Here is an 18,986-nt window from a genome sequence, read left to right as displayed (position 1 = left end):
CACCCTAACACCACTAGGGTCAAAACCAACCTTGGATCCGATATAGACAGAATAGGTTTTGTTCCAAAAACCTAGAACCAACCCCTACAAGAAAAATTCCAAGTTCTGCCTTGGAACTGAATTGAACCGACCCATGCTCATCCCTATTACACTTCATGCAGTTCCAGACTTCGAACACCTTAGACTGGCTCACATCCACCCAAGTTGCAAGGCCAATCCTCTTCAACCCACACCAATCTCCTGATAATCCATCCATAACCATACTCTTGGTATGGTATGAGCAGAGCTCATGCTAGGCTGCTAGCAGTGAAAAATTCTGTTACTGGAAAAGTGCGTCATACACCACAAGCCCTGAAAATTGCAATAACCAAAAATAGTTTCCATATTTCCATCGATTAATTAAGCCGCCTTATATTTATCACGAAATAATGTGTTCACAAAGAGCATATGCTTCCGCAAGTGCCCTGGACAAATGTTAGTTAATATGACCCAATATATATACTCGTCACTTCAAACCCCCTGAATTTAGGAAGAAAGACCGCAAGGCACAATGAAAGAAGGAAAAGCCCCCCCCCCCCCAAAAAAAAAAAGAAAGAAAGAAAGAAAGAAAACAAACAAGGCATGCATTTCTAAACCACCAAGGTAGCAGTCATCTAGTAACCAAAACAGATCATTGCTACCGCCAAAACAGTTTTAAAAGAGTCGTCAGCTCCTGTTTCTGGCTCTCTCTGCAGCCATCAGGGACTTTGCTTCCGAGAGCCAAGACCAAAGCATTGATGGCCAAAATGTAGACCTTCCAAACCCTAGCAGGACGAGTTTAACTGTCATCCTCCTCATCACCTTCTTCGTCATCATCATCTTCCTCTTCAAAGCCATCCATGCCCTTTCCCTGACAAGTACAATCAAGGAAGAAACAAACAATGGTAAATCTCAAATCTCAAACCAGTGCATAACTATGTTAAGTTGCCAGAGTCCATTCATTAGATAAGAATTTCAACTTCAAGAAAGCTCTGCAGTTGAAGCCAATGCATGATAGGACACAGTCCTCTTAATGCAGATAGTCCATCTAACGGTGGTACTTGTACAAGGTAATCAACTAAGGATTCAACTAGAGAAGTAAATAGTTAGGACTGATGAAGTCAGGACCCCATCACAGCCCTGCAATTGATGAAGTCATTCTAGGTTGTACTTATGATGCTCAAACAATTTAGCATTTATCAATAAAAAGTTAAACAATTTAGCCTATGCAGGGCGTGATTTTACAAGGACTAGTTGGTTTATTCCATTCAGAATTTGGATTGACATATTCTTTAAAACGTTTATTGTTTCTTTTCCCCAAAAATAGCATGCTTCATTTTTACAGGTACAAACACCTTGCCTTATGCCTCATGCTTTAGGAGCCCAATGTGCTTTAGTTGTGCTTCTAGCTTTACAAACATTGCCATTCATACAATTAGTGCCCATGTAATTTACCCATCTTTTTTCGGTGTTTCTTTTTTCTCTTCCCTGCTGCTCATTGCCAAAATTCAGTCAGATGGAACAAAAGTGCTTTCAACGATAAAGCTAAAACTCCCTAGAATCTTGTCAATTGAGCATTTGAAGGGATGGGGATGGGTGGCATACAAATAATTAATCCCTTCCCCATTGATTAGAATATATATTAATATTCTTGTTACTAAATTAAACTCAATAGAGACTTATCCAACTACATGGGCCCACCTACAGAAATCCTGTTTCACCAAATCCACTTTGTCGAATACATGTCCTTTGTCAAAAGCTTCTAAACTGCTTATGAGAATTCTATGAACATTCCAAGGTTCAGAGTTCAGACTCTAAAGGTAAATATGAATATACAGCGTTCAAGATGAGAATCACCTTCCCTATATTAACATTAGGCACACAAATATACTTAGCTTCCTTGAACACAAGCACCTATGGAACTGCATTCCTTTTGCTGTTTGTTGGAAAGTATGGAAACAAAGAAATAGGAGAATAATCTTCGAAGATGAATTTCGTTCAGGGACCATACACTCTTCTTTGTGGGAAAAAGATCATGGATTGGGTTCTCGTTCTTCCAGAGTTTGAGGAGGTTTCAAAAGATGTCAGCACTGGTTTTTGGAATATCCTTGAGTTGGTTTACAATCATAGTCCTTTTCTTGGCTATTGTTTTGTCATTTTCTTCTTTGGTTTCCTACTTCATGTACTATTTTGTAGCTGTTGTGATCTCTCATTACCCTCAAGTGTACCTTCTTCAACTATTAATAAATTTTTATTTTTTATTTATTACCAAAAAATGGAATAACTTTAACTTGGCACAACCCAGGAGGGCACTACCCTCCAAAATCTAGACATTATCAAAAGTTCAAAACGTAAAAAGTTTTTTTTCAGTAAATGTGAAAAGTTTCCTTTCCAAACTTATTGATTAAAAGAACAAGTTTCCTTTCCAAATCTCCAAAAGATCAAAAGAAATATCTTCGAAAGAGTACAACCTTAATAACCAATTCTATCAGAAAACCCCATCCTCAACTAATCAAAGAAGGGCTACTAGCAAAAGAGAAGAGTTTCTTTGCAAAGAAGAGGCTGAAAGGCTATGAATAGCCTCTAATAAATGCCAAAAACGATGCCCCAAAATGTAATATGAACAAAAAACAAACTTAAAAACTACTCAGACATAGGATGCCTAATGAACAACAAGGTGTAAACATTAAAATAAATAAAAAATGGTTCTGAATCCTATTGTGTATACTCAACTAAGATATACTCTAACCATCTAGGGGGTGTTAATCAATATGTATGATATTTATTTGTAAAATAAAAATAAATTCCACATCAACCAAATTGTATTTTGCTGATGTGGCAGATTTCTATTTTGAAAATGAAAATCATACATAAAAGACCCCCTTAGTTTTTGTTACATGAACCCCATTCCACTATCACACTCTATCAAGCACAATATCACCTCACTACTTCAGTTCACGTCATTTTTAGCCTCTTCCGAGCTCTTTTATAATTAATGCCGAGACCAACACTCTCAGTACATACAGAAACTACGTAATAAAAAAAAGTTGCCAAGACAAGGAACAAAATTACTTTCTTGCTCATTGAAAATGAACAAAAACAGAGATATATGTAAAGAAAGATCTGCTATCTAAGAATAATGATGAATTCAAAGTAATGTGTTGATAATCATTAATCTGAAAATGTGGGTTTATGGAGAAACTATGCCTAGTATACTTACTATTTACTTTAGCAACATTCCATTGTTTACATTATCTAAATAAAATAAAACAATACACATCCTTTTTGTAAGCCAGTGAAGGCAGCATAAAATATAAGAAATTAGATTACTAGTTTTTGCTGGACAGAAACATATTATATAAAACACCTATATGATGAAGAAATATCAAATACCATCTTAACTTACATCTTCATCATCTTCATCTCCCTCAAAGTCTTCTTCATCAGCCTCCTGCACCAAAAAGATCATTAATCAACTCAGAAGAAATAGTACAAGGAAAGCAGCAGAAGGAATAAAATCATACACCAACACAATCATCATGGATATGTCCATCCTTGAAACCAAATGAAAATGGGAAGAGAGTTACATTGTTAAAATATTTGAGAGGGTTAGGCCATAAATCCTCCTTGATTATCTCTGCCACCTACAATTTCAAAGTAGTGAGAGTTAAATAACACAGTATTATTTCAATGACAGAGAAGCATAGATGAGCATTATTTTTGTTGTTAATATGATATTGGGCAGAGTCTATACAAAGAATATTGCAAATCTTGCAATAGCCGATGAAAAAATACAGAATTTACCTCATCATGAATCACCTCTGTAATATCTTTCTGTTGAGTTTCACTGAACCAACTAAAGAAACTGCATATAAGAGAATCAATTTGAGAATGTGGGGCCAAGTATGCGCAGGTATGTATATAACATTTTGGGCAATGAATGTCTTTAGTCACTTATGTATATATTAAGTATCACTTATACATGTATTTTTAGATCAAAATACTCAAATGGAATACACCTAAGACTACATAAGCCTTTTTTTCCCTTCAAATTCAGAAAGATCATGTAACAAATAGAAAAGCATATAGAAAATGGTGAGAGCTTCAAATTAGTGAATCACGCACAATTCATTAAAAGGGAAGAGCAAGTGTTCATGTAATCCATATTTCCATAGCTCTGAAAAACATAAAAAACATATGAACACCATCTATGCTCAAATATGACCAAAAAAAAACAATTATCTGCTGGATCTTGATCTTGCACATGTGAAACTCAAGACACAAAACTGGACAAGAGATCTTTTTTTTTAATGGTTAAACTGGATTAGAGATCTTCAACAGAATTCGGGTACTGATCTATCAAAAAAAAAAAAAACATAATTCTAGTACTGAGGCCAAAATGCATGCACACGCACAGATTACATGTCACTGTTAGATTGGATAAGATAATAGACTCCTGTATACAGAAAAATAAATGTGTAAAGAACTGACATACTTGCCACCCAATAATGTTCACGATTAATCCATTTGATAGCATTGCTAAGGCTAATTACAGAGCCTTAACTTGAAAACCATCACCATCATTATCTAAGCCTTGTCCCAACTACATGGGATCAGCTACATGAATCATGTTCCATCATTCTCTTCTATTGAATGTGACATCCATTGTTAAACAATGGGCCCTTAAGTCATTTCTCACTACTTCAACCCATGTCTATTTTGGTCTTCCCTTGGCGATTCTAGCACTCTCAACCTGTAACAAATCAGTTCTTATTGATGCTGTGGATGTTTCTTGTTTGCACATGCCAAAACCATCTTAATCTATTTTCCCTCATTTTATCACCTATTGGAGCTACTCTTAGGTTCTCCTAGATAAGTTCATTTCAGACCCTGTCCTTTGTAGTTAATTCACTCATTGATCTCAACATTCACATTTCTTCTACACTCATTTTATGGACACTTTGCTCCATAGCACATTGCTTGCCTTAAAAACTGTTTTATAAAATTTTCCTTTTTTATGAATTTATAAATTTTTCCTTTTAACTTTAATGGTATTCTCCCATCACATAAGACTCTGAATTCACCCCTCCATTTTGCCCATTCTACTCTAATTCTATAGGCAACATCCTTCTCAATCTGGCAATCTTTCCCTTATTTTTTTGGTAATAAATAAAAAAGAAAAACTTTTATTAAAAAAGAGGAGAGAGAGAGAGAGAGAGAGAGAAGAGAGAAGAGATATACACAAGCAGGTGACAAGATATCACCCCGCAACCAACACCCAAAGCCCACCAGCCCACAACCCTTCAACCCTGGAAACTAGTTTTTTTTTTATCAGTGGATATTCAGATTTATTAAATCAAAGTCAAAGATAGAACAACTAATAAGAACCCGCTAACAACTTAGGGAGAGGCACGAGATGCTACCTCCCCTTTAAAGAGGGGAGATGGAAGAAACCATCAACCCTTTAGTTAAAGAACATAACAAAGGAAAAAGAAAATTACAATGAAGCCCAATACAAGGAAACCCGAGTAGCCCCTTGTTTAGCATAATAATCAGCCAAGGCATTAGCCGATCTACCCAGCCACTGAACTCTAACTGTCATACCCCTCAATAGCCATTTAACCTTTTTTAAAATATCCTTAAAGTTCCAAGTGACAGTACCGGGGTCAGCCAACCCTGGAAACTAGTTACAGAAAAAAAAATACTCAAAACCTTTAAATAGATCAGAATAGCAAAGCAAAACCCTGAATCCAAATGAAACCCAAATCTTTTAATAGACCTAGCCACAGTAAGGCCCATGCGCTAGCAAATCCCTTAGGAACCTTCTCCAGATCTTTCGTTACTCAACAGATACCTTTCCTCCAATTCCTTGAACAGCTTCCTTGTCATTTCTTCTCCTCCCAACACCACCAAACCTAGAGTCTTGTTTACTTGAACTGCATTTTCCACTACCTTGTCCACATCTACTTTCTTCTTTAACTCTCTAACTCTGTCCATCATCTCTGCCCTCCTGCTCCTCATCAGAGTTATCTTCCACTGAGATCTCCTCCTTTTCCCCAGATAACTTCTCTTCATCTATGTTATTTTCCCCTAAACCAGATAACTTCTCTGAGATATTTCCCTTATTCAGGATTACCAAACCAAGGTAAGAAAAGACATTGAGATATTTCTTGGTCCCCAATCCCAAGTTCTCCTGATTTCTATTCATTTTATTGTTAAATTTACATTGCATATATTTTTTGAACAGTAAAAGAAATATTTTTTATTGAGATTTTTTTTAAATGTTCTGAAGGGCTACACATCGGGGGGTAGCCCATCCCCCAACCCAAGTGCAGGCAGGATTCAATCCCAAGTCTCCGCTACGACCAGCACGAGACCTTACCAACCAGCTGGTTGGCACCTTGCATTTTTTTATTGAGATTAGTTAAAAGGTAAACAAGTAGGTACATCTTTCATTTCCCATGGAGACAACCCCTAGCATCTTAAACTCACAAACAAGCCTAAAGCAGATGTTGTGTCAATACCCCAAGTTTGGCTAGAGAACCTGCCAATCTATTAGCTGATCTACTAGTCCATCTGAAGGAACCCTCCACCTCTATTGCTATATTTCTGATTTCCCTTAAGGCCTGCCTGTAAATCCAAACCCCTTGACTGTTATTATTCATTCATCCCACTACCAACATTGAATCACCTTCCACCCCCACTTGTTTGAGGTTTAAATGCTTAGCAAGTTCCAATCCTTGCAATTGAGCTAATACTTCTACTCTAAGAGAACCACACTACCATATTGGGCCCAAGAGCGAGAAGAATGTCACGGTTGTCCCATAACCATCCCTCAAAACGCCCCCAATATCAGAGGGACCCAGGTTGCCAAGTGAGCTTCCCTCAGGGCTCAACTTTACCCTGTTTGGTGGGTGAACCCAAATCTTCAGTGTGGAAGAGGCAGCCACCACTCCTCAATTTCTCACCATATGATACACCAAAAAGCTTTTGAAAATATCCTACATCTTGACCCTAAGAATTACCTTCAAGTAATATTTCCAAGAATAGCATTCAATGTTCTAAACTTTCTTTAAAAAGCATGATGTACCTTTCCTCCCAAACTGTCCATAAGATTGCTACTCTGGTGACTCTCTACATTATCTTTCCTCTTCTTTTGTTAATGTTTTAAAAAGCGACCCAGAAACAGAACCGTTTTGCCTCCGGTTTCTGGGTCAGTGGTTCAACCATCCAGCTGAACAGGTCACCCCGTGACAATACAAATATAAAGATCAACAACCAGAGGCTGTACAAAAGAGAATACATAAAAACAACCAGAGCACTATCCCATGAAGCATTACAAACAGACTTTCAAAATCAAAAAGGGACCTATAGAAGGAACCTTGAATATTCAGCTGTACCGCAGACCAAGAGTACAGTTTCCCCACAATTCTCTGCCACACTCTATCCTCTTGACAGCTTTTGTTTTGGAACATCCTTGAGTTTCTTTCTTGCCAAATCAACCAGAAAACTGCACCTGAAATCAAGTTCCACAAAATCTTCCCTTTCTTACTTAGGCCTTGTATCCTCCATCTCTTCACAAAAGCATCCATTGTTGATGGGCAGCTACAACTTAATGCAAACATCTTTAAAATCCTTACCCAGATATTGTAAGAGAAACTGCAGTGCAGTAAAAGGTGGTCACCTGACTCTTCAGCCCTGTAGCATATAGGTAGGAGTCTCAATCAACAATCCTCTCCTACTCAAGTTATCTCTTGTAGGGATATTGTTCAGATAGGCAGTCCAAACAAAGAAGGATACTTTTGAAGGAATGTATTTGCACCAAATTACATGCATAGGAAATCCTGCTCTTCTTCTTGAGTCAATTTATTTAAAAGATTTCACCGAGAACTGACCTTTGCTATCTGCTAACAACACCCTTTCGTCTGCTGCATTGAGGTCAATTTGAGTGTTATATTAGCCTCTGTAGAAGCCTTCCAAAAGGAGCAATCTCCCAGTCATTTAATGCTCTTCTGAAAAGAGGATCCCACACAAGCTCCCCATCATGAGACCGGACATACTCAGCCACTTTTGCCCCCTTATTCACCGCAGCTGCAAAAAGCTCTGGAAAGTCATCCTTTAGCTTGCTGTTACCACACTAGCAATCCAGACAGAAGTAGACTCTAGAGCCCCTACCCACTACAAACTTGGTTTCCTTGCTGAAATAACTATATAACTTGTTTTATTCCCTTCCAAACTGAACAACCATAAGACTGATTTGCTTCTCCTGGGTCCCAACCTTCATTTCTTGTGCCATATTTTGCTTCTATAACTCTCTCCCACAAGCTGCTCCCTTGCTGACCAAACCTCCAAAACCATTTGCCTAGTAAGGTTAGATTTAGTTCCCGAATCCTTCTTATTCCCAGACCTCCATTCTTTTTTTGTTTGCACACATTTCCCCAATTTACTAAATGAAAATTCTTACTCTCCTTCCACCCTTCCAAAAAAACTCTCATTTTTCTCTCAATCTTAGCAGCCATCCCTGCTGGAATGGAGTAAAGAGACAGCAAGTAAACAGTAAGGGAAGAAAGAACACTCTTAACTAGTGTGAGCTTACCTCCCTTTGAAAGGTACCTTGCTTTCTAGCTAGCCATACTCTTCTCAATCCTCTCCACAATAGGCTCCCAAATAGACTTTGAGTTGCATTTAGCCACTAAAGGCGTTCCCATATACTTTAAAGGAAACTTACTCATTTTAAAGCCCCAGTAATCAGCCCAAGACTGCAACTCTTGCACCTCTCCAACTGCTACCAGCTCACTTTTATGCACATTCAAGTGTAACCCCAATACCACTTCAAACCACCAAAGAATGGCCATTAGATAGTCAAGCTGCTCCTGCGATGCATTACAGGGGAAAAAAGGGATTGTAGCCGATAAGGGCAACTTTTGGGCCCTAATACCAATAAAAATAATGTTTTTAGCATAATTATTAAAATAGGCTAACTTTTTTTAAAAAAAATATCAAATAGGAGCAGAAACACTGTTCATCTCCTTCCTCCTTCAAACCACCGAACAAATCTCCCTCGAGATTAATAAATATTGATCACAGATCTCTACTTTTTTGTTCACCCTTGTAGTTGTATTAATTAAAGATGCATACTTAAGTTTTAAACTAAATGTTTTAAAAAGCCTATTAGCTCAGATTAAAATACATAAAAACATATTCAAGAATCAACAATTCAAGCGTGTGGAACTTCCAATCTCTTTATTTCTTCCCAATTACATTACTTTAATTCCACAAGACACTTTGTATTGAGCCCCTTGAGGCAAGCCCAAACATGTCTATGCTAGGGTCTTGAATTCTTAATTCATACATAAAAGGTTGCTTTTTAATGTTAATAATAATTCTTTATCTTTTAAAAATGTCTTGTAGTATTAATCAAGATGAACAACATTGGTAAAAGGGGGGGGGGGCTCTCAAGGCACTAGAGAGCAAGCAAATCTTTTATGTATGATTTAAGAATTCATTACCCTAGCATAGACGTGTTTGGGCTTGCCCAAAAGGGCTTGGTTAGGGGTTCGGGGGTAAGCCCCCAGCCCAACCACCATGCTTTAAAAAAAAAGTAAAAAAGCACAAATTTTAACCAAGGCAAAGGACACACACTTGGTGTGCCTTTTTAAAGGTGTTGCACCTAGGCTAGGTGAGGCACTCAAGCACATACCTTGAAATGAACCTCGCCTATGCGCCTAGTCACTGATGAAAATCTCTGTTTCACTCTTAAAACATTTTCATCAATCATCTCAATAAAAAGATTGCTTCCATGGCTGATCTACCTAACATAAAAATAAATTGACTTTGTAACTTACTTGCCTTGTGTCATAACCCCTGGCCAATTATTCCCTCCCAAAGTTTCATAGCATGACTCATGAGTTTAATCCCATGATAACTATTAGAACTCTATATATCACCTTTGTTTTTAAATATAGGAACCATAGTGCTCTTTCTCTAACCATCTAGCATCTTCTTTACTTTCATAATCTTATTAAATAGTTTAGTTAGCCATAATAGGCCTACCTCTCCATTTTTTTTGAGAAAATTTAACCAGAATTCATTAAATGAAGAAGAGGTACATGAGAAGATGTACAAAGCAGGGGAAAACCCCTACAAATTACAAAGGAGGAAGCTTGTCGCTATACCTCTCCATACTTTTCCAAATTTCTATTAGTATACCGTCAAGCCCAAACGTCTTTCCCTTCTTTCAAAATGTCCTTCACTAAGAAATCTCTAACTTTATGAAGGTTGCTATCAACTTTAGCAATATTAGAATTATTAATCCTTCCCCCTCTAGTACTCTCTCTATGATCTTCATTTAGTAATTTGTTATAATAGCCGTTCGATCTTTCCTTGACTTCCTAATCTTTTACCGAGGTTTTATGTTCCTCTTTGATGCACTTGATATGATTTAAATCTCTGCTATTCTTTCTCTCATCTTTACAATTTTATAAATTCTAGTTCTTCTCTCTTTAGTTCCTAGTTCATTAAAGAGTTCTTAACTTAAAAAACCATCCTTTCAAATAAATATAATAGTTTAATCTCACAATATTGCTTCCTACAACATTAATCCAGATTGAAATTGAATTGCCCATGTAAAGTACAGAACCTTAACTCGAATATGATATTCAAAACAATGAATTAATCTAGCAACGTTGCTTTCTGTGCAAAGTTGTCAAGGCGGGCACCTCCTAGGCGTCACCTAGGCAACAAAGCAGTTTCCCATGGTCACCTCACCCAAACGCCATTGATTTTGTATACTAGGCGGGCGCCTTATACATAAAAGAAATTATTTTTTTATATTTATTATTTTGCTATTTTTATTGGTTATTTTATTCTTTTAAAATAGAACTGGTTATATGTAATCATTTTATTATTAAGACAATAGAATACAAAGTTACAAACTAATAAGCTTTTGTTTCGTCTTGCAGAAGGGTTTTTGCTCAATTGCAGAAGGGTTTTTATTGGTTGTTTTATTCTTCTTCTTCAGATTTCAGTCCGATTGTTCTCAGTCATTTTTTGCTTTTTTTTCAAAAACACAGGGGCTCATACTCCTCCCTTCCTCCACTCATTGTTCACAGTTTTCAGTCTTCCTCTCCTCCCTTCCTCCACAGTCCACTAATTGTTCTCAGTTTTCAAATAAAAACAGGAGCTATGCCCCACATTTTTTTAACAGTCGAACCCCACTCTTCAATTCTTCTTCTTTTCTTCTTCTCGTTGAATAAATTAGCGACTACATCCACTGTTTTGTACTCTTTTATTTTTTTTCAAGCATTTTTTTTATATCATTAATATATGGCTGAACTGAAAGTCTGAAATTTGATTATATGGCTGAAATTTTTTTTTATTTAATTTCTATTTGTATATTGCATTTGCTGATTTGCATTACTGCTTGCTTGCATACTTAGGAAATATATGAATAGCTGAATGAAATTTGATTATATCATGTAGCTGAAACTTGCTTGCTTGAAATGTTTATTTAATTTCTATTTTTAACTGAATAACTGAATTATTGAATAGATTAATTGATTTCTGATTTAACATTTATTTATTTGTTTTTGTGTACTTATCAAAAAAACTATTATTTGTTTTTTATTAATTTATCAATTATTGTCATTGCTGATTTGCCCTTGGTCTTGGTCTTTTTCTCTTACTCATATTTCTCATTATTTAATTTAGGAATAAAATAGATTAATTATTTTCTAGTATAACATTTTTGTTTGTTTTCTAATTTGTTTTATTTGCTGATTGGGTTTTTTAATAGAAATAGAGAATGACAACTGAAGAGGGAAGTGGTAGACTGGTAGTACTAGGCATAAGGCTCAATCGAAGTACCCCACATGGCAATATGCATTTTGCAATGATTTGGAAGATAAAAATGCAATTCCATGCTATTATGTGGTAAAATTGTTAAAGGAGGAATAAAAAGGATAAAACAACATTTGATTTACGGATACGGGGATGCTACTAAATGTTCCAAAACTACTGCAAGTATTGCCAAGGAGATGCTAGAATACATGCAGAAGAATAAGAGGAAGAAACCATTGGATGATTTTACAATTGAAGATAATCATGGGGCATGGGAGCATATTATATCTGAAAGGAGTTTCAACAATCAAAGTAATCAACCCATAGAAGTAGGTGTCTCCATTCCAAGTGGTAGAAGCACTCCAACTTCAAATTCCCCTTTTCCACCAAAAAAGAAGGAAAATGTCAAAGGACCAATAGATAGTTTTGTGAGACCAAGTCCAAGAGAAGTTGTTGAAGTGAGGCATAGAGGACAATTGGTTCAAACAAGCATTGAAAGTCATTTGAAGAAGGAAGCAAGGAAAAAAGTAAATGAATACGTGCAAAGTGGTTTTATCAAGCCAGGGTTCCTTTCAATACGGTGAAATTGAAAAGTTTTGAAGTTATGGTTGAAGCAATCGCACAATTTGGGTCCAAATAAAAGCCTCCAAGTTACCATGAGCTACGAGGGCCACTCTTGAAAGGGGAGGTTGAGAAAACAAAGCAATTGTACAAGGAGTATGCGGCTTCTTGGAAGACTTATGATTATATCATCATGTCTAATGGATGGACTGATAAAAGGCAAAGATCTTTGACCAATTTTTTGGTGAATTCTCCTAAAGGGACTTTTTTTCTAAAATCAGTTGATGCATCAAATGAAGTCCATAATGCAACTTTCCTATTTGAGTTGATTGATAAAGTTGTTGAAGAAATAGGGGAGGAACATGTGATTCTGCTTATGTTGTTGTCATTGATCCTTTAGAATTGAAGAGGAAGAATTTATTTTGAACTCCTTGTGATGCTCAATGTCTAGACCTCATGTTAGAAGTAGACCTAGCAATTGGGTTCGGGTTGGGTCAAAACACTTCATGTTGATTTCAAGTTGGGTTATCAAATGCTAGACCCCAACCCTAAATGTTCAGGTTAGAGTTAACCCATGGGTCAATTCGAGTCATCCCAAAAAATAACTGAAATTAAAAAAAAAAAAAGAAAACTACATGAAAAATGCCAAAATTAAAGGAAATAACCTTAAAATTCCAAATATAAAATAAAAAAACTTGAACATTTAACAATTTAAAGAGTAAAGACTAAATAGAAAAAATTAAAGAGTGGAAACTTCTAATAATGCATAAATAGTCCCAATTAAACTTGACAATTGGGTCAACAAGTTGACCCATGACCCAACCCAACCCAGTTTTTCTGGGTTGGGTCAGGTCATTCTCACATTCGAGTAGCTGAATATGAGACCCTAACCCTGTTTTTTTGGGTTGGGTTGGGTTTGCAGGTTAGGTCAACTTTTTTGCCAGGTATAGTTGGAAGACATTGGAGAATTGAGGTCTACAAAGAATTGTATTGCTAGGGCAAGACAAGTAACTGCTTTTATTTATAGGCATCCTCTTCTTCTTGCACACATGAAAAAAACAAATGGAAGAGATCTTGTACGATGTGCAGTTACAAGGTTTGCCACCTCTTCTCTAACTTTATAAAGTTTGTATACTTTCGAGGAGCCTTTTTTTTATTTTTATCAATAACTTTGAAAAAATTTCTTTAATTAAAATGCTTTAGGATACAACAAGAAGTTGCAAAAGAAATCAGCATAGAAGCTGACCCAGGACAAAATTACAAATGTGCCCAAAACATATATGTTCTTTGAACCCCTTGCTTTGTTAAGCTATCAACCAAACTGTTGGTCGATCTCCTAACCCAACCCACCTGAATCTTTCAAGGAGCTATTGCATGCTTTATTTATTAGTGATGTGTGGAACAAGAGTAAATGGGCTAACAAATCAGACAGACTAAGAGAATCAAGCATTGTACTTTCTATTGGGTTTTGGAAAAATGTAAAAGTTTTTCTTTTGGTTGCCCAACCAACTATAGAGGTTTTACAGTTTTGATGGTGATGAGAAACCCGCAATGGGTTATTTTTATCATGCAATGGAGTGAGAAAAAGAGAAAATAAAAGAAAATTTTAGTGGGAAAAAGAGGGAGTATAAGCCCATTTTAGACATTTTTGATAGGTGTTGAACTAATATGATGCAACATCTATTACACCTTGCTGGTTTTTTCCTCAATCCAACCCTTTATTACAAGGCTAAAGCACAAGATGAAGCATCGGTTATAAAGTTTGAAATGGGCTTTCTAGATTACATTGAGAGAGTGGCCAGTAATATTGAAATTCAAGACAAGATCTCTCATCAATTGGAAGAGTATAAGCACACCCATGGGGCTTTCTCTAAAGAATTGGCAATTAGGCAACGTGAAACAAAGCAACCAAGTAATACAAGCTCTCTTTTCTTGAAACTTATATTTATATTTTATTCCTAATATTTTAAATTTATATTGTCTTAATTCATTTTTTTCTATTTTGTAGTTGATTGGTGGCATAGCTATGGACATTGCACCCCAGACCTTAGGCATATTTCATTACGCATATTAGGCCTTACATGCACTTCTTCTACTTGTGAGCGCAACTAGAGCACTTTTGAGCATGTAAGTTCTAAGTAATGGTTGGTTTTCCGATAAAATTAATTATGAAAGTTAAAAATACTTATTTTTATAATTTTTCTTATTTTGTTGTGAATGTAGATTCAAACAAAAAAGGGGAATAGGCTTGATCAAAAGAGGCCTAATGATCTTGTATTTGTTCAATACAATCAACGCCTCCGAGAAGATTTACGACAAGACGTGCAAATCCAAAGCAATTTGACCCTATTTGCTTTGATGACGTAGATGAAACTAGTGAATGGTTGACTGGGAAAGACCCCTCAAATGACTTGGTTTATGAAGGGTGTGATCTTACATGGACTCAAGTTGATGAAGCGTTAGGGGCATTTGAAATCCTTGAATGATCAAATAGGCCAAGGAGAAGTGGACATGGGTGTGGAAATGCAAGTGGGTGCAAGTAGAGGTAGATGTAGAGGTGGAGGTGGAGGTGGAGGTGGGGGTGGTCGTGGGAGAGGTGAGTCAGGAAGATAAGTTAAAGGCAAAAATGTCGTTGTTGTTGAAGAAGAAGAAGACTCGATGTGGGACAAAAATATGGAAGATAATGAAGATGAAGAAGAAAATATTGATGTTGAAGATGATCATGATGATGACAATGACAATGATGATGACAAGGATGAAGATGTTGATTGTGGTGCTAAGGATGTTGGTGGTTCTTACTTCTTAGACACTCCAACCAATTAGAGAATACAAAGTTTTCTTTAAAGATAGTCTATGATATATTTAATGTTTTAAACTTCATATTTATTTTTTTGTAGACTTGTCGAAATGAATAATGATTTATACTTTTCCATTATATGGTATTATGCTTTTTGTTTTTTATTGGTTTTATGACTTTCATCTTATTTTTTCCTAATTGGCTACTTCCTAGTTCCTACATAAACTATCAAGCATCAACCAAGGTATGTGTTTTAATCCTTAAAGGATTGATATTGAATTCTTATGAAATTTTTTATTTTTGTTGTAGTGTTTCTTCCATTTGTTAATGGCAAAGTTGAATTCTTATTAATTGATTGATTCTTTTAATTTGTTTTCTTTTTGAAGGCAAAGTAGTAGAAAAAAGGATACTCAAGAAGGTCAACACTCAATCATCCAAAAGGTATGATTTTATTAAACTAAATTAGTAAATTATTAGTTTTTTTAGTGTTGCCATGTTAGACTTGTTACTCTCACTTCACTTGCTTGATTGTTTTTTTTTTTATCAGCCACTTGCTTGATTGCTTATTTCTTTTAATTTAAATGTTCAATTTTTATATTTTCACATGAAAATTACACTTATATGAAAGATTTTATTGATGATTCTTAGAGTGATGTGTTGCTAGTAAGCAAATATAACTTATAAAAATAGTTTAGGAAGTGTAGAAATCTATAAATTTTATAGATTTATAGATTTATAAATCTATAAATATATGGTCACTTAGCCTTGCTTAGTCACTTTGACAAATATGTTTCTGTGTATCACAATTTGTTCATCGGGAAAGCAACATCAATCACAATAACAACAACAACAGCAATGCAGAACTAGTTATAAACACATTTCTGTGGAAGGTTTACTATTCATGACTATTTGCAGTGTGTATGATAAAAAAATATGTGAAATAGGTTAGGTGAAGAAACCAACCTTTCCTCAGCAAATAGGCGTTTACTTCCTTTTTTCTCATGATTACTTCCATTTGCAATGTCCTTCAAATGCAAAATAAATATAATCAGAGATTTGTATAAGAAAGTGAATGATGTGTACAAGTAACATGGGAAAATCACCCATACCATGCCCTCCTTCCACTTGATTGTTGTACCAGTTATCTTAGTTGTTCCTTCATCAAAGAAGGTAAAAGCCTTTGTGAGCTTTGTATCTTCAAAGTAAGGGTTGGAATTGAAACTCTGAGCATTAGAAGGAAAGGATTTACTGAGTACTCAATAAAATCATGAATTGAAATAAAGTCATAAACCAATCTTCATAATAATATCATCCCAAAAGAAAGGAAAGGAAAAAAAAGAACTGAAAAACCATACCATTTACAAGTGCCATCATAAACAAATCAGATGAGAGAAGAGAAAGAAACTCACAAAGGTAATGGAGTACCCCGATTTCACATCCTTAAAGTCCTCAACGTCCAGAGAATTTAGAAACTTGAAAATCTACAACAAGTAAGAAGGAGCTATCATGAAGTCAAGCATACAACCCATTCAAAGTCTAATAAGGATGTTAATAACATCCTTCCTACAACATTTCACCACTCAATTCCAGAAACTAAACACAGCAAAGAAATGAAAAATGTTATTGGGCATTAAGAATGGGGAACAAATTCTTGCTGATTTTAGATACAGTTCATGTATATAAGAAAGGAGAGTCAAACCTTCTGGTCTTCCTCACTCAAAAGATCACCAAGTGCAGGATGACTCAAAAACTGCACACAAAAACCTTTACAAGTTAATTGGATTGGATCAAAAGAGTCAGTAATCAAATATTTGTTAAAGTTAAGTACTCCAGTAATAAAATAAGAATCAAAGTTTGTGAAAGATGGATAACTAACAGCAGTTAACCAGAAGTCAGGAATAGTTTTAATGGTCTCATTCCTCTTATTGTAAACAGGCCTCCGTATCTCGTTGTACTTCTGTTCCACCTCCAAAACCTTGTCACTTGCTTCTTCATTGATCTACCACCAAAAAAGACATAATTAATGCTAAAACTTCCAACTTTCCGGGTGAAAATAAAACCAAAATCTCTTCAAAAATATTTGGTAACTTGATTAGTCGATTGTTAATGACGTAAACTAGACATATGAACATGAAAATCGAATAGAACTTGAAGCCTTACGTTTACAGAAGAATAATTAAAAAAAAAAAAACTACATTCTCTCACTGAACCCAAAACAACAAAAACGATAATGATTGAACGCCTCTCTCTTCATTTAAAATTGAAACAACCAAGGAATAGAAATTTAAAACACACACACAAAACCAACAGTATAAAGGCAACAATGTGCCCGTGCCAGAAATTGAATGTGCGAATTTGAGTCGAGAGGGGAGAATTGCACTCTGAAAAGAAATTGGTATGCATTTACGCTGTCCGCCGTCGGTTTCGAAATGAAATAGAAGAAAACGAAAATAGCGTAGTAAAACAAACAAAATGACGCCAATGGTTCAATAACAATGAGAACGGCAGTATAAGCCATATCTATAACAACCACTAGAAAAAATAAGAAAAAGAAAAAAAAAAAAAAAAAAAAAACATCAACAACTGCAGCAATAATAATAAATCGTTCTTGAATCTACGCACTGAGAGGAAACAAGTACTGTCCTTCACTGGAATTCCAGAAATGATTACCCTCTCGCGTAAGCAACCAAAACATATATAGAAGATCAAGCTCAAAGTCCAAAGGGAGGAAGATGAAGAAAACGGTGACATTAAGAAAAAAAAAAAAGAGTTTACCTTCTCGAGCTCGTCTTGTATCTCCTGCAACTTCTCGATGGAATGAACAAGCTCTCCATCAACGTGATCTGAATCTTCCTCCTCTCCCCCCTCTGCAACCTTTGATTTCTTCCCCTTGTCCGCACCCATCCTCACGACCTACAAAAGACGCAATCTAGGTTCTTCTGATCTTCTAAAACCCTAATATCAGAAGTCAGACCAAGAAAGCGCAAATGGAAAGCGGAAGAAGACGACGACGACGAAGTGTAGTGAGGGTTTACGAACCCACCCTGAAGGCCTCCTGACAGACAAGCCGGCGAAGTGAAGGTATTGTAATAATGCAATGCGGATGACCTTTTTCCGTACATTATCGATCTCTTTAATTCTCGATTATGTGTGGGCCCTCGGGACAAAACGTATGATCTAGCGCTCCTGATTTTTATTAATTCACGTTAAAAATAAGGGTTCGACTATGATACCGGAAAAAACAGGATATCGTAAAAACTTGCATCGTGATCGTGATCAAAGATCCCGGAGGGAAAGAGAGAGAGAGACTTTTTTTTACGGTAACGGGAAATTGTAATTTGTAAATTACCTTATTTTTCTTTCCTTTTCTTTTCACAAGGCGGGGCAGCAATTCCTACTACCTATCGATCAGCAAGACATATAGTTCAAACTCCAAGCCCTAATTGGCAAACCAATCAACAGCTTAAAGCCTTACACCCATACACACCGGTATCTGACACGTTGACATTGCAGCCTTGGTCCTTCTATTTGTATATTTTAACTTCAGATCTTTTTTCTTGGCTGCGTTTGTTTACGATAGAAACACAAAATGGGTACATTTAACTCTGGTTCAGATTTATAGGAATTTGTTTGCAATATATTTTTATATTGTAAAACAGTGGGAAATTGTATTTTTTTGACAGTTATGTTTTGAGAAATGAAGACATTTTCATATTGATTTCTTCAATACAAACATTTACTTTCAGAGTAAACGAACTTTACGGATGCATCA

General features: G+C 35.9%; 1 protein-coding gene across 1 annotated transcript; it reads right to left on the bottom strand.

The window, feature by feature from the left end:
* Positions 1 to 385: 385 nt before the first annotated feature.
* Positions 386 to 18,332, bottom strand: LOC104597413 (NAP1-related protein 2). The gene is made up of 10 exons (XM_010258924.3): positions 17,990 to 18,332; positions 17,091 to 17,213; positions 16,914 to 16,964; positions 16,624 to 16,695; positions 16,324 to 16,437; positions 16,178 to 16,239; positions 3,823 to 3,883; positions 3,606 to 3,662; positions 3,425 to 3,469; positions 386 to 889 (listed from the first exon to the last, which is right to left on the bottom strand). Exons 1-10 carry the CDS (start codon positions 18,116 to 18,118, stop codon positions 818 to 820), a joined length of 786 nt encoding a protein of 261 aa, XP_010257226.1. The 5' UTR covers positions 18,119 to 18,332; the 3' UTR covers positions 386 to 817.
* Between the last annotated feature and the right edge of the window lie 654 nt (positions 18,333 to 18,986).

Source organism: Nelumbo nucifera, chromosome 3, assembly GCF_055504915.1.
Source record: "Nelumbo nucifera cultivar China Antique chromosome 3, China Antique-T2T, whole genome shotgun sequence".
Lineage (NCBI taxonomy): Eukaryota > Viridiplantae > Streptophyta > Magnoliopsida > Proteales > Nelumbonaceae > Nelumbo > Nelumbo nucifera.
The sequence above is the reverse complement of the archived record's forward strand: the minus strand, read 5'-3'. Positions and strand labels throughout refer to the sequence as shown.